Genomic DNA, 17,070 nt, shown 5'->3' with positions numbered 1-17,070 from the left:
GAGAGTCAACTTTGGCTCGTGTAATGCCAGACCTTACAAAAGGTCAAATCAGTAAGGCAAGCAAGAAATACGCAAGCAAATTTGTACCCAAATATCGAGCCTTCAGTATCCTGCAGAATCAAATTGAAGATGTTGTCAAAAAGTCAACACAAATATGGACGGTAATCTATGGATTGACTACAAGAAAGGAGGGAGAAGAGGACCCTTTTGAAGGCAGAAATGAAGAAGAATGTTTTGATGAAAGTGAAAAAGAGGAAGATGTGGAGAAAGATGCCCAAGAAGGTGAACAGGCAACAGCTGAGGAGCAGCAACAAGAACAGAGTGTCCAAGACACCCAATTGCCACCACCTAGTCCTCCACATATTGCAACTACACCTGCAGAATCTGTAAAAATAAAGGATGTTCCTAACACCTCTTGTCAGAACATCAATCCACTCACTACAGAGGATCTCAAGAAGATTCTTCACCAAACAACATTGCAATCACAGTTGTGCAGTAGCCCTATTTTGGTGAGTGTAGATGAACCGTAGAAAGCAGTAGCTGAAATTACCAAGGAAAAGGTGAATCCACAAGAACCACCTTCACAACTTCCTACAGCTACTAGTACTCAACCTAAAGAGCATGAAGTCAAAGATACAACTACTAAGGTTGACACTTCAATGAGTACACCTACAGGGAAGACAGCAAAAGAGCAAACTAGACAAAAAGATACCTCTATATCTACAGCACAAACACAAGGTGCATTGCCTAAGATAATTGTCGTTGATCAAGGTAGAAAAGAACAGGACAAGGAAGGGGAGAGCCCTAAGGAGGAGTAGCAGGAAATTAAAATATTGGCCAACTTGCCTAGAACAGGGACTCCCACTGAAACTTCACAATAGTCGAGCTCTACAGTACCATTGCAAATATCTGCACCAGGCTCGAGTTCTACCAAGGTTGCAAGGGTACTTCACTATGGAGACCCTACTCTTGATGAAGAGATAGTCATTCCCAGGTATGACTTTGACAGCATGACCATTGCCCAAATGACTGAAGTGCAAGAGGCACTTGAAAGGAAGAAGAAACAAGAGGTACTTAGGTATGAGTACAAACAAAGGCAAGCATTAGTAGAAATTAAGGATATATTTCTAGATGCTTTCAATTTACAGGTACCTGATGAAACAAAGCCCATAATAAAGCAACTAGCCAATATAGTGGAACAGGTACAAAGTGAAGACCAAGAGACCAATGTAAAACTAATGGAATGGTCTAAAAAGAAATTTCAAAGGCAAGTAAACAAGAAAATTGCAAATGAAATAGCACTATCACAAGTTGAACTAGCCAAGAAAATTGAAAAGGTCAAACAGGTACTTGAGAATATATTCTCATTGTACAAAAAGTTATGTGACTTCTCATATTTCACACAAGAGACCAGCCAAAGGATAGTGAGCTTGCGGAGAAATTTGAATATTTCAAGCATGCAGCTACCTAAGGATCCAACTCAAAGTAAGAAGCATTTTGCTCAAACGCTTCGTACTCAAAAGGAATTAGTTGAATTGACAACAGAAGAGAGCACCATCAAATCCAAATTGCTACAGCTTCAATCTTCCATCACCCCACACTTGGAAATCCTCCAGAAGGAACAAACCTATGCAGAAAATGTTCTAAAGAAAGACCCTCATTTGTCTACTTTAGATGGTCTTGTTCATATTGCTACAGAGACTGTCATTCAGTACAAATCTCTTGAAATTGCTTTGAGTAATTGGGATGCTTCTCTCAGGATGATTATGGAGGTAAATAGGACCTTTTTGGCAAAATATGGTCTTAACCCTTAGAACTCTTTGACATAAGTGTCAAAAAGGGGGAGATAAAGGGGGAGATATAATGTTATATCAGCATTCAGCAGGAGACACAGCATGAGACATATTTAGCACAACAATTTTGGTTACCAATAAAGAGAATGGGGGAGATGAGATGAAGGGGGAGATATAATGTTATATCAACATTCAGCATGAGACATAGCATGAGACATATTCAGCACAACAATTTTGGTTACCAGGATAAAATAGATAATGGCACAATCAACTCAAGGGGAGTTACAATAATTTTGCGATATATATTGTTTCTTACAAAATTTTGATCAAGTTTTTTTTTAACTTATGTATATATACCGAGCATATTAGTGAATGTACTCATAAGGTCTAATAAATAATGCTTAGTTAAGTATTTTTGTCACTCATGTCAAAGGGGGGAGATTGTTAGTCTCAGAATGGTTTTGACATTTGAATGCCAACACACTTAACCACTTTCTACATTGAAGCCGAGCACACTATGCATGTCAAGCCACAACATGTGCCGAGTCAAAAAATCCATCAAGTGTCGAGTGATCTTCAGGTGCCGAGCAACCTTTAGATGCCGAGTGAAGATCTAGTGCCGAGTGATCTTCAAGTGCCGAGTGAAGATCAAGCGCCGAGTGACTTTAGGTGTCGAGCATGATACAGGAGCCGAGTGATATTTAAGTGTCGAGCCACAGACAATGCCGAGCAAAACAAAAATGCAATAGGAGCCGAGTGAGATAGTTTTGTTACATGTGCTGAGCATCAAAAATTAGTAAGTGTCGAGTAACACTAAATGCACATATGATTTTGTAACTTCACTAATTCAGATGTAAAATTGTTTTTATGGCCGACATTGAAGGATCTAGAAGGATCAAACAGATAAGATCGAATCTTTTATTTTTCCTATGCAAACTACATACTGCCAATGAAAGAATGAAGAAGGCATGCAACCAATAACAAAAGCGCAAGGAATGAGCGGGAAACAGAGATTCAATATGGATCATAGATCCACACCTAACCCTAACTCTTCAAATGTCTTTATAAGGAAGATGAAATCTCATTGTATTACGAATGAATGAATGAAGGAGTGTATGGGGAAACTATAGTGGAGTTCAAAGTGAAGAGTAAAAAGACTTAGAGGAAGAGAGAAGCAATTAGACATCCAGTTGATCAGAACAAAGCAAGGGATATGAACGAATATCAGATCTCAGAGAATCAAGATCAGAGAAAGTAGATCAAGTGCCTGTATTCAGCAATCAAGGATTGTAAGCTATCAGGTTTATTATACCTAATACTCTTTAGCCATTGTATTAGAAAGGAAACCCTATGGTGATAGGTTAGTGTAACAAATATTTTGTAGATCCTTTAAAAAGGTGATTAAATCCTTTAACAGGGTAACACTTCATGTAAAGTGTTTGTAAATCCTTTAACTAGGTCACTATTGACACAGTGTAAAGCCTTTAACAGGGCAAACCATCAAAAGTGGTCAAGCATTATTGCTACAATGATTTTGTGGGTATCATCCCCACCCCAGTTTTACCTTCTTATTCTTGGAGGGTTTTCTAGGTTACCAAAATCTCAAGTGTTATGTGGTGATGCATGTTTGTTTCTCATGATTGTTTAATGTTTATATACATGCATCATAATTTTAGTTATATGTTATTAAGGATTTAAAATAGGCTAAAGGGTAGTACTTTTGATTCACCCCCCCTCTCAGAAGCATTCTTCCCATTTGTATATTCCAACAGGACACGTATTGTGGAGATTGAAAGAAGAAATTTTGATGATTAATATTAACAAATGTTATTCCGAGATATTTTATCATGACTTTGTGAATTTTAGATTGAGGTTTGATGGATCCTAAAAAGTAAAATCTATTTTTTAATGTCCTACATCAAAGAGTGTTGGGGAAGTTAGATCATTCCGTGGATTGGCTATTTTTTACTGGAAGTTTATTAGGAATTTCAATTTAGTTTGTAACCCAATGATAGAGACTATGAGAGGTGATCATAAAGAATTTAGGTAGATATAAGGAGAAGACCAAAGTTATGAGTTATTGAAGTAAAAAGAAATTGAGCAATGAGTATTGACTTTATCAAATTTCAACAAGGTATTTCCAGTGGATTATAATGCAATTGGAGATGTGTTTAGTCAAGAAGGTAGACCTATTATTTTTTGTAATGAAAAGTTGAATGACTCCAACAGGAAATAGTTGGTTTATGACAAAGAGTTATATGTCATAGTTTAAGCTTTAAATAAGTAGAGAAATTAATTTTTGCATGAGGAATTTGTGTTGAGGAATTTGTGTTGTATATTAAGCATTAGGCATTACACTATTTTAGTAGTCAAGGAAAATTAGATTAGAGAGACATATGAGATGGGTTGAGTTCATGTAGAGTTATACTTTTGTGTTGAAACATAGTAGTGGATAGTCAAATAGAGTAACAGATGCATTGAGTAGAAGACAAAAATTTTATGAAATAGATGAGAATAAAAGTGCGTGGGTTTGATGAATTCAAGACATTGTATGAGAAAAATCCTTATTTTGCATAAGCATGGGCGGCTTCTAAAGGAACCAATTATAGTGGGCTGAAGCAAGTGGTTGGATTATTTCATTATGGATTCAATATGTCATTCAAAGGATTTCAGTTATGCATACCTAGAGGATCAATAAGGGATAATTTGATTAAGGAGAAACATAGTAGACAACTTTTCAAACACTTTTGTATTGACAAGATAGTGAGCTTGGTGAGTGAGAGGTATTTTTGAAACAGATTTATAAGGATGTAAGGAAACTTGTTAAAAGTTGTAGAATTTGTCAAGTTATTATGGGAGTAGTTAGAATTTGGTTCTTTATACTCCATTGCATGTACCTAGTAGACCTCAAATGGATATTAGCATGGATTTTGTTTTGGCATTACCAAAGACACAAAGAGGTAATGATTATGTATTTGTGGTAGTGGATTTATTTTCTAAAATATCACATTTCATCCCCTATAAAAAGACATCAGATGTAGTACATGCAGCTAACTTTTTCTTTAAGGATGTTTAAGATTGCATGGATTACCAAGTATAGTTTCAAATAGAGATAGTGCACTATTTTTGGAGTATATTTTGGACAAAGAAAGGTTGTGAATAGGAGCTTGGGGAATTTGTTGAGGAGTTTGGTTGGAGATGAACCTAGCACTTGGGATTTGGTTTTAGCACAAGAAGAGCTTGCATGTAAGAGTTCATTAAATAGGAGCACTATAAATACAACATTTGAAGTAGTTACTGGTATGAATTCTAAGGGAGTTTTGGAGTTAAGGGATCTTAAGCAAGAGGATAAAATGAGTGTTGAAGCTGAGGAATTTATGAATTATTTGAAGTCATTACATGAGGAGGTCAAGTGTCATTTAGAAAGTATAAATCATAAGTATAAGGAGATATTTGATAGAACTAGGAGGCATAAGAAATCTCAACAAGAGATGAGATTATGGCTCATTTGAAGAAAGGAAGATTTACAATTGGGACTTGTAAAAAATTGAAGATTAAGAAGTTTGGATCTTGTAAGATCTTGAAGAGGTTTAATTTCAAGAGTGCTTATAAAGTGGAGTTACTTGAGGATATGGATATTTCACCTTTTAACGTTGTTGATTTGTACGAGTATCATGAACCTAAAGCAAGTTTGGATGATGATTCAAATGTGAAGCAATAGTATTATAAGAAGTAGTTGAATAGGATAGAGAAGGTATTGAACAATAGAGTTGGAAAGAGTACAAGAGGCAAAGAGTATAAAGAATATCTAATCAAGTGGAAGGATAAACCAGTTGAAAATTCTGCATGGATTTCTTAGGCTGCGTTGGATCATTTTGATATTTCTCAAGCATCATAGTGAGAGACTCACTTTCTTATAAACCACAGTTGTCTTATCAAGGAGTATCTTGGGCTCAGAGCAATCTTGCATCAACCAAAAAATATTATGTTTCTAGCTTGTCAATTTATTATAGTCTATTGACTGATTCAATGATCCTTGATCTGTTCAAGTTAACACATCTGATGTTCAAAGTATGATCTGGACCTAGTCTTGTTCTTGTTCATAGGTTCACATATTATTTGGTCTCTTGTTTCTCAAGTTGTGATTCATTCTCTTTCAGGTAGTGTGTTCTTGCCAGTTTTCATGACCATTGGTGGATTTTAATCTTGCAGTGAAAATCTATGATCCTAGATCTTCGATGACACTTCTAGCTATGTCCTTGGATTGTGTGAGGACTTAAATATAATACCACAAGGTTTCTTATGGTTTATGTCTTGTGTTCATTATAATTTGGGGGGCAAGCTTGTTTGTTGTAATATCTTTTCTATTCTTGAGGGATGTTTTGTATCTTGAGGTTGGCATGTGTGTCGTGGTACCTATATATGGTAATGTAATGTATCTCAAGATATCAATTTGAAGGATTTACGCTAAGGTACATTAGAAGTGAATCTAAGGTCTCTGATCGAAGATTGTAAGCAAATAGGCATGTATAACCTTGGCATGTGAGAAGGTATATTGCCAAACATCTGTACATCTAATTTTTCATGAATAAATGTTGATCTAGCTTGGTTCTCTTTGTATACGTGTTTTTGTTGTGTTTATTATTATTGCTCAATTGGACTGATCTAGTTGAGGTCTCGAAAATACGATGACAGCGTCACAACTTTAAACTTTGACAATAATAAGCTAATGGAAAATAGGAGCAACAATAGTTGAATAAGGATCCATGTTGTTACAGGGGATTGAACCAATAGCAAGAGGTGGAATAGTAGGAACACCTTAGGGGAGACATCATCAACCTGTAGTCATCTGAGGAAGAGTAAGAGGCTAAAATAGTCAAATGATCATCATTTACATCCTTCCACCAAGTGGCAACGCCTTTTTGATGTAAGAAAACAATTTGTAGCCAAATGACCAAAAGAGGAACCTCGCCTACATAAAAAGGGTAGGCCCTCACAATCTAGCAATTAGGTCCAAGGGTTGTCCCCGACAATGAGAAGTACATCCTTGGAAGGGATGCAAAGATGTCAATGTCAACCAGAATGCAAGCAAAGGTAAAGCTCACTACAGGTGTAGCTTCATCCATCTTAAAGTAATGACAACAGAGTTTCATATAGCCCCAAAGCAAGAATTCTCTTGAAAGTGAAGGGGGAGATTGGGGAGATGAACCCACACTAGGCGTACACTGAGCGATTCAATAATAGGGTTAAAGGATATCATCCAAGGTTTGGCATAGAGAGTGATTTTCCCAAACTCGAAATTTGCTCAAAATGAAAATGTGTTCATCATCAAAAGTAAAAGCAGTAGGAAAAGCAACCTTTGCACAAGCTCGAAGTTACCAAAGACAAATGATATCCAAGAATATATCACTCAGCAATGCAAATTGAGACGAGAGGGCCAGAAACTAGTAAATCAATAGACCAACCCATATTGTTAGTAAAAGTCCACATTATCCACCACATCCAAACCACACCACCACAAGGGAGGTCTTGGCATTGGCAATGGGACAATAAGTTTTCACCTTTGAAGTAGTGGTTGCAAATTTGGCAACTTCGGCATAGCTTCACATGTCAGCAATATTAGCATTAGAAGGTGATGCCCCAACCCTCAGCCTCACTAGTAGAAAACCTAACACCACTTGACCCAAGAAGAATATTTAAGCCCCCTACAAGTGAAGGACCAAGAACATCCAATCCATAGAGAGCTATGATTGCAATTCCATCTAACATAGTAGAGGGCACAACCAATCAGCCTCCACCACAATTGAATCGATCACAGGGGAAGATGTTTATAGAGCGACAGTGGATGGGAGCCTAAGCAATTTTTAAAGGTTCATTGATAGGAACCAATAATAGCAGTAACGTCCATCTTGCTTTCATTTATGTATTTTATTTTGTTTAATTGTACTTATGTTTTGTCAAACAAACACTAAACATTTATTTTTTCTTTTGGTTAACAATAGTCTAATTTTTTAAGATTTGTTTGGTATTTAATTGTCAACAAAACTCATGAAATAAAAGTTCAAGCTTAGTTTCTCTAATGATATGATTGAATTAAACATTACTTTTGATATATGAAAAACGAAATTTTCAACAATGTTACTTTTAATTTTCACCTTCTAACTATTATTCAAAGAATTTACTTAGACTTTTTTGTTTTTTTTTTTTTTGATTTCCAAACTCTTCATTTTCTCAGACTATAGAACCATTAAAAATACATAGAATAATCACTTACCATAAATAAATAAAATATGTCAGCAACTAGCTGACCATTAAAAATAAAATATAATAATCACTTCCAAGCTGACTTCTTTTATTTTTTTAAATAATACTCACTTACTAGTTGACCATTTAAAACAAACATAATTATCACTTACAAGCTACAACGAATCAAAATACAAAATCCCAACAGTATTTTCTAGCTCACATTTTTAATGCAGCACCCTGGAGAAAGTAAAAACTTGAAATACATACATCTAAATTGGATTATTGGTTACAGTCTGAATTATTGAAATTGCCATTAGGTACACAGAATTAAACATAAATTATAAAACATATAAAATCATCTATGATTACTGTGTTATGCTCAATGTTTCTACCGTAGTTTTTGTAGTTTCTTTTAGGTTTACAAACAAAAAATTCTCAAAACCTTTTTTCAATTTTAAACCATGGTGCAATAGCCATATACAAAGAAATAGATTCACGACCCGGACAAGTTACGATAATGTTAACAGGCAACCCCAGCTTTGTAGAATTTCAAGGAAAAATTGCACTTCGGCTTAGCAGCGCACTACTTTTGAGAAAACAATGTTGGCATGACATTAAAAAAATCTCAACATTCATTAAACGGTCCTGTCAAACTAACAAAAAGCTAAGTTAACAATATTCAGCATCCACAAGGAGGAAAAATTGCAATTGTTATGTTTACTGTATAGGATTACCATTTGATGAAAAAGAAATACTATTATTGAGTTGTTTTAAGTCAGCTACAATCTTCAAGAAATGAAAAGCATATGAAAGTGTAATTGCACTTCGGCTTAGCAGCACTTCTTTTGAGAAAACAATGTTGGCATGACATTAAAAAAATCTCAACATTCATTAAACGGTCCTGTCAAACTAACAAAAAGTTAAGTTAACAATATTCAGCATCCACAAGGAGGAAAATTGCAATTGTTATGTTTACTGTATAGGATTACCATTTGATGAAAAAGAAATACTATTATTGAGTTGTTTTAAGTCAGCTACAATCTTCAAGAAATGAAAAGCATATGAAAGTGTAATTATCTAAACAAGGCTACACAAAATATTCGGAGAAAAGTTACACTTTTCTTTCCCTAAGAAATTGCAGACCATGTAATTCCGTGCAACCCCTGGTATGACAATTTGCATACAAGGTGCATAAAGGGTAATTACTAATTGATGAATTGAAAATGAGTAAGGCAAAGGAAACTGTATGGAACCAACAGACAATTAAAATAACCATTAATCACCTGCGATAGAAATATAGAAATGATCACACACAACAATTACTCATTCATGCATTTCATATTAGAAAACATCATTTAAGGTGTACTTAATACGGCACACTGGTATATAGCATCTAGGCTTATTGTCTGCTCAACAGTTAATAATCACCTGAACATATAGCTTGAATAGTTTTTCTTAACCAAAATATCTCATATCAAAATAAATTGTAGAAGGTTCCGAACCCTTTAACAGGTGAAAAATAGAATTACTGCATATGCTGTGAGTCAAGAATTGATGTATCATAGCACCGCATCAACTGAAACTCCGTAAATTGCCTGTTACCATGTTGCCCAATAACAGATCGCTCCTGTGATTCATTACACTGTGCCTGTGAGGCCCTTTGCATTAAATCTATGGTAGGCCGAACATCTTTGGACCTTGAATCATGAGGATTTCTCATTTCCTGTTGCAGTAAATCATGAAAAGGACCTTCAAAGTTTCCAATACCGCCCATATTAGGAATAAGTGAGCCCCCTTGATTGACCTTATCCGGCGAACTTGCTCCAGATGCTGGATATCCATTTGAGACCAAACCTGTAGAAGACTGGGAGTTAATAGAGAGAAATTTGTTGGTAACAGGACTAAAATTGTGTTGCATTCCTGGCACTGGTATTTGAGTCATGGGAGAGTGATTCTGATGCATAAACTGTTCCAGTGCAAAATCTGGCCGAGGGGCCAGATCTAAAGATGATGAAACTGGAGCCCGTGAGCTCCTTGATTGTGATGACAGAAGAGAGAGAGCACGGCTTTGGATGGAGACACCCGATAACATTCCTGTGGCAGAATCTATTTCTAAACCACCAGGAACTTCCATTCCTGATGAAGATGAAAGTGCTAGGGCCTGGGTGGCAGGGTTTGTTTGGCTCCATGTATAGTTGCGAATGCTTTGACTGGGAAAATCATCAGAAGCAGCTTCAGAGCTCTGCAAAAGCATATATCGCTTTTCAGCACATGGCAGAGACACAGCATTGAGATAGGATTGCTGATTAACACCTGGTGTTTGCAATTGACCATCAAAACTCAACTGATCTTCTGTTTTAACAATCCTTGGCCAGAAGCCTTTACCATGTCCGAGTTTGAAGTTGTCGTAGCTATCCAGTACTGAACTTGAAAAAATTCTTGGGGGCATGAAGGATGATCTATCCATTAGAAGACCAGTCCGACTGCCATCTGTACATTCAAGAAAGATATTAGTATTGTACATTTACTGGTCCTATAAAAGTCCACAATGTTTATGATACATTAAAGTATATTTGTTTAACCTCTCTATTATTACATATATGGGTATTCATATTGCCATAAAAACTGAAAAATATGATAAAATCCCAGTTTGCAAGACTGGCACAAGTTCCATGAATTAGCATAGTGTGCCCTCTCAAATAGTCCATTTCATCATTTATTATCAATGATACTAGTGACGGAAACTAAAGCACCATTACAGGCCGTGAGCCTATTCTAACCAGGAGTTAGCTTTGCTAGTCAGCCGTATATATACATTACACTCTGAAGCTCATTCCATTTGAGGCATTTGAGCGGGTATGTACACCATATAGTCAATACCAGGGGTTTTGGACACCTTAACCAGTGAGTATCTGCCAGTCACATATAGGGAAAAAAATGGGAGAAAAGCATTTAAAATACATGTGAAATGATTTAAACTTACAAAATTTATAATTCATGCAATATGAGAAAATTTTAAATCTTACTTTTAACTACAATCTTTATGACAATTAATGAGCATACAAAGATTGGAATTTTCTTTTTAAATCTTAGATCATATTTTAAGGAGACCTTCCTTACAAGCATGTCTTATTTAACGAGACTATCGATTGCTTGATGATAAAATAATTTATACCGCTCCCACTGATGACAAGGCCTAGAGTGAACCAAAGATTATTTGAGGCTCTAGACATTGAGGCTACCAAACCAAATAAGATCCACGGAAACATAAACTCCATATGAACCAAATAAAAATCATTGTATAGATATTTGCCACAACAGAACTGTGAAAAAAATATATTATTGCATGCTGCAATCAAAAATACTGTAACTGGATTAGCCAGTCTTGATCAGAATCAAATCTTCGATTGGGCAGTGGATAATCAGCAGTGAAACATTTCCTCCATCCTCACACCTCTCATATAATTTTGACTCAATATAGTTTGCTCACGTGCCACTCAAGCATAAAATCGGGTTTGCACAAAGGAGTTGGATCCTGGTATTCATAACACTACCATAATTCATCATGAGAAAAGATGCAACAATTTGCTATCATCTTGGACATCAGCTCAGAAGTTTGTATTCATTGCCTAGGATTGATGGTGAAAATGAAATAAGAGCAGAAAATCGTGAGAAGAGATGATCTTATTCGATGTGACCAAGCCAATCTTTCTTGTTTTTTTTCACGGCTAAAATCTAATGCTATATATATGAATAAGCAGCACTTTTATAGTACTTAGGTCAAGCTGAGCATATTGTTTCATGAAAAAAACCTGGCACAACTATCTGAGAGAGCATGGCACATAAGAATGGAATTTTGTAAACAAGGAATACAGTATTTACCGTCTTATTATGGTATTCATTGAATGGAACCTTTGTAACATTCCCGCACAAAAATAACACAAGCTCATGATAGTTCACACAGGAGGAAATTAGTTTTTTGGATTATAATATAACAAATTCCTATCACCTATTTAAGAAAGGACTCGATATCAGACTGAAAATCTTTTTGTAATCTTTGGGAAGGCAGAAGAGGAATTTGCATTCACAATTGTTCCAAGGCAGATAATACCATCTATTGTCTGCAAGTATAATGCTGGCACATTCTACATTTTGACTAAGTGTGAAGCAAGACAGCACTGGTAGAAAACATCACATTGGTCCTTACACGATCAATAGCTGATCTGAAATTCAAAAACAAGTTTGTTTGGGTTAATTAAAACCTAAAGGTAAATATATGGACTAATAAGAATCAAATGGATGCCATACTTCACACTAATCTGATCACAATTAACCAATATTGTGAAGCCGAAATAGAAGCCATAGAAACACCAAGAGAAATTAGGGAAGGTGAATAAGCTTTTCTCAGACGAACTAAGGGAAGCATGGAAAGCACTACTGCAGTTCTAAAGAACAAACTTATTCGATCGAGAGTATTGAGTAAGAACTATGAGAACTTATGTACTTGAGAAAAAGTGAGTTGGAAAATAAAGTTAATGCAAGGTTAAGATTGAGCAATTACAACAAACGGTGAATGAAAATGGATGCTTGGGATATGCTTGTAAGACAGATACGCAAGAAGAATTTGTAAAGCTACAAAATAAGTTTTGATTCTACAGTTTATAAAATAAAAATGTTGAAACTGTGACATACAGAACTACACGCCAAACATAGAAATGATAAAAAAGAATTGAAAAATGCGATACGGCAGTCCAGAAAGGGTGCCCAACAACAAAATGAGCTTAATGAAACAAGGGTATTAAGCCTGGGACATGAAGAAATGTCAAGAAAAGAATAATTCAGAAAACACATTGAAAGAGTTCAAATGATAAAAATGAGGACTTACAAGAGAGAGTGATTTAAAAATGGCCATTTTTTTCATCTTTGTACAGTGGAGTTCAAAGAAAGAATTGCAGGACTGCAAGATACCTTTTTGATTTTTTTCTCTAAAGATGAGAGAAAACTTGTATTAAATTACAAACCTTGCCAATTATCAACTCTTGGTTTTGTTGTTGAAAGTTATTGGGAAATACCAGTACATGAGCCCAAAGAAATACTAGACAATAAATTGTCTCACACCTTAGATGATGCTATCAGCCTTATGATAGTAAACTATATCAGAAGTCTGGCAAGTAGATTAAAAACTTGCTGAAGGTTTTGCAAATGGGGTTGCAAGCAATGTAGTCTTAACTATGGAGGAAACTCTGTAGTTAAGCACACCTAAGCTGGAGTAGTACTATGATAGGTGACCTCTCAAAAAGTCCGTGTGCTTCACCTCTGTGAGCATCACCTATATAGAATGAATGCTATGTGCTCCATTCATTCTCAGGAGAGATGGGGTCTTGTGAATCACTACTAATGAAACATGGGACAATGACTTTGACTTAAAAACTACACAATTGAGTCCTGATAGCAGTATCACAATTTGACTTGTGGAAAATATATCCTACTTATCAATGTATAAGCTTAAGAGACTTTCTAATGAATGGTTCATAAGGCACAACACTTGCTGAAGGTTTTGCAACTGGAGTTGCAAAGAAAGTGAGCTTAACTATGTAGTTAAGTGCGCTTGAGCTGGAGTAGTACTGGGATGGGTCATCTCTTGAGAAATCCCAGTGCTTCACCTCTGAGCATCACCTAGATGCAATGGGTGCTTCATGTTCCATTCATTCTCATGAGAGATGAGCTCTTGTGAACCACTACCTATGAAACGTGGATCAATGAGTTTGACTCAAAAGCTGCACAATTGAATCCTCGTAGCAATATCACAAATTGACTGCTATGGAAAATATCTCCTATTTATTAATTGATGAGCTTAAGGGGCTTTCTAATGAATGGTCCATAAGGCACAACACTTGTTGAAGGTTTTACAAATGGGATTGCATGCAAAGTCTACCTATGGAGGTGTAATGTCCCGTTTTAGCGACATTTGGAAATTTAAAGTCAAATTCATGAAATATTAAAATTGACTTATGAAAGCTTAACGCAGATTGATAAGAGGGTCAATTTAATATTAAAGTGGGTTAATAAGAGACAAAATGGCAAGAAGACAATGGAACAGGGTACAGGAAATCAAAGAGTCATGGCATTGGACATTAAAGGAGGAGAGTTGGTTTCTTTAGAGCTATGCTTTCTTATTCCATTTGACATCAGTTTTCTCCTGGAGAAACTTGGAAGCGTGTACCTTTCATTTTTTCAAAACCCAAGGCTAGAAACCTTCCAGCTCTTCTTGGCAAATCGGATGCAACTTCAGTTCAACATTAGAGGTGAATTAATGATGGAGTTCATATTGAAATTAAAGGTTCCTTTCTATGTGTTTTCCAATCTGACTGTTGTTGTTGTTTGTAAGATTGGATTCTATGTTATGATATTGCATTGCTGATTTATAATGCAATAACAATTTCTGAATATTTTATATGAGCATTTGCCGGTTTATTTGTTGGTTATATTTGCATAAAGATATCTGTTGCATTCTGAAAATTGTTTGTGAGAAAATTGGGGAAAAAACTATCCAAAGGGATATTGCAGAAGTAAAACTCTATACTTAAGCATGTCTTAGCTAGAGTAGTACTAGGATAGGTGACCTCCTAGGAAGTCCTAGTGCTTCACCTCTATGACCATCCCCTAGATGCATTGAATTCTAAGTGCTCCATTCATTCTCGCAAGAGATGGGTAAAGTGAACCGCCACTCATGACAAATGGGACAATGAGTTTGACATTAAAAACCCTTCAGAGACATCATTGTAGTCCAAAGCTGGACATACCAAGACCATGAAAGAAACATCACTTAGTGTAGAATTTCCAACTACTAATTGTATCAATGTCGCAGCTGAAGATAATTATACCACAAGGAGGATATAGGAATTACAAATCCCCAAAGTTGATTTGGGATTCTAGTACTAGCAAAAATGATTCAGATTGACAAAGTAAAACTGAAATTTCTTGAGGACAAGCAATCTTTGGGAAAGGCAGACTATAGTGTCTCCTCCTTGAAAATAAAAATAACTCATTGCTCCCTCATACATCTCCTGTAGATCTTAAGCTAAAACAAATGCACACCATTACAACAAGAATGTGATTAAGTCAAGTTATGAATGCTCAAAAACCTATTGAGGATGTGTCATATGATTAAAGGAAAATTATAGAAGGAAGGCGTACCAAGGAGAAAAAAAACATCAATTTCAGGTTAGAATATTTTAGCTTATTGCAAGTGAAAATTACAGCCAGAGAGAATAAAACCCCTCCAATGAAAATTGAGAGTTTAATGACAAAACCTATTAATTTCTCTTAGCAAGTTGGTGGACGAATACCCTAACTTGGGTAGATATTAGGGACGTGTCATGTACTGAAGGCAATCTCAACCAAAAAGAGATCTCTATCCAACGGTAATCTTGGTCTGAAGGCAATCTTGGCTTGAAGGCTATCTCACTTTGAAGGTGACCCTTGGCCCAAAGGTGATCTTTGTCCAAAGGTATCTCAGTCCAAAAACAATCTCAGCCCAAAGGTAACCTCTATCCAAAGGTAATCTCAGTCAAAAGGTAATCTCAATCCGAAGGCTATCTCGGTCTGAAGGCTATCTCAACCCGAAGGCAAATCTTGGTCCGAAGGGGATCTCGATTTGAAGGGGACCTCGGGTGACTATCATCTATAAGGTGATGTTGGGTCGGTTGTATAGGTGGTGTGAACAAGCCATACGATGGTTCTGTGAAAGTCGTATAGTGGGAGTAACGGAGGGGTTGTGTGTCATACAGCGTTGGACAGAATGTATTGTGCCGAGGGAAAATATGGATTCGGGTGGATTTGTCGAAGCTAGAAATGGGAGTTAGTGTGAGGCTCACGATACCGAATAGATGCGATTCAACTAAACACCAAACACTTACAGGAAACTTTCTAGATAGTGATTTGTAAACCAAGAAGACAGATGTATGCAATTTGTCACCAAAACATAGAAATATATTCTCAACAGAGATGGTGCTCCAAATGTGCCAAGTCCATAGAAAAGTAATACAGAGAATCGAAATAAGGTGAGGGTTGAATCCCATTGAAACCAAACTAGCCAAGTAGGGAAGATCTTCCACTTCCAAAATGTCAAACAATATTGAACTCCAATAGGAATTCGCAGTACAACAAAAATAATCCAAATTGCATCCTACAACAACCTACAAGTTGGCCTTATAAAGGGCTTCGAGGGAGCTTCTCGAAGGATTACAAATAAAACCTCGGCCGACAAACTTTAGTTATTATTTTATTATTTGGACCCTTCATTAATTAAATCGAATTAATAAAAAAGTCCTTGTAATATAATTTAATTTTAAGGACCATATAATTAATTAACCTAATTAGAATATTTTATTAAAAATTGGGGACATTACAGGACAATCATTCAAGGAATATTAGTTGCAAATTTGGAGAACTACAGAAGAAAATCAAGAAGAGTTCTATTTTCAGAATATGTCATAAGCTATAAATCTGAATATTTTAATTAAATTCATAATTTCAAATAGTCATTTATAAATAGAACAATATTCTTTGCACTGATGTCCTAATGTCATATGATGCATCTGGTATGAAGATGAGCTTTAAAGGCTGTTTTCTATTGAGGGAGCCAATAGATTTATTTTATTTCAAAGTTTTATATTATCCCCTTAAAAAGAGTGGTTAATGATTTTACATTTAAACATCATACTTATTGAACAAGACAAAATAAGTTAACGTTTTTACATTTGATCATCAAATATATTAGACATGACAAGAGGGTTTTCATTAAGGTTTTCAAATGATTTACAGGAAGTAATAAGTTCAAGTCTCAACTCCCCCCATTAACAAAGTGTTTCCTTTGTAATTTGAAGTGATAAGTATTCTTTGTAAACTTAGTTACAAGGTGTTGTAAATTTTGTCTGAGATCTAAGGCAAACTTGACAAACATTTTGTTCTTGCCAAAGCATTCTATATGGACTCTAATGTGAGAACCATGTAAGCTCTCTCCTTGTAT

At 35.7% G+C, this 17,070-nt stretch overlaps 1 protein-coding gene across 1 annotated transcript in view; it reads right to left on the bottom strand.

The window, feature by feature from the left end:
• Window positions 1-9,342: 9,342 nt before the first annotated feature.
• The window catches only part of LOC149572979 (uncharacterized), a 51,705-nt gene continuing 43,977 nt past the window's right edge, over window positions 9,343-17,070 (bottom strand). The window contains exon 3 of the mRNA XM_089814112.1: window positions 9,343-10,529. Within this exon, the coding sequence (XP_089670238.1) occupies window positions 9,565-10,529 (965 nt within the window). The 3' untranslated portion in view covers window positions 9,343-9,564. The remainder of the gene's footprint in view (window positions 10,530-17,070) is intronic.

This window comes from Cupressus sempervirens, chromosome 2 (genome assembly GCF_028749045.1).
Source record: "Cupressus sempervirens isolate cs-2001-9-10 chromosome 2, ASM2874904v1, whole genome shotgun sequence".
Lineage (NCBI taxonomy): Eukaryota > Viridiplantae > Streptophyta > Pinopsida > Cupressales > Cupressaceae > Cupressus > Cupressus sempervirens.
This window is presented reverse-complemented; position numbering and strand designations above follow the sequence as displayed.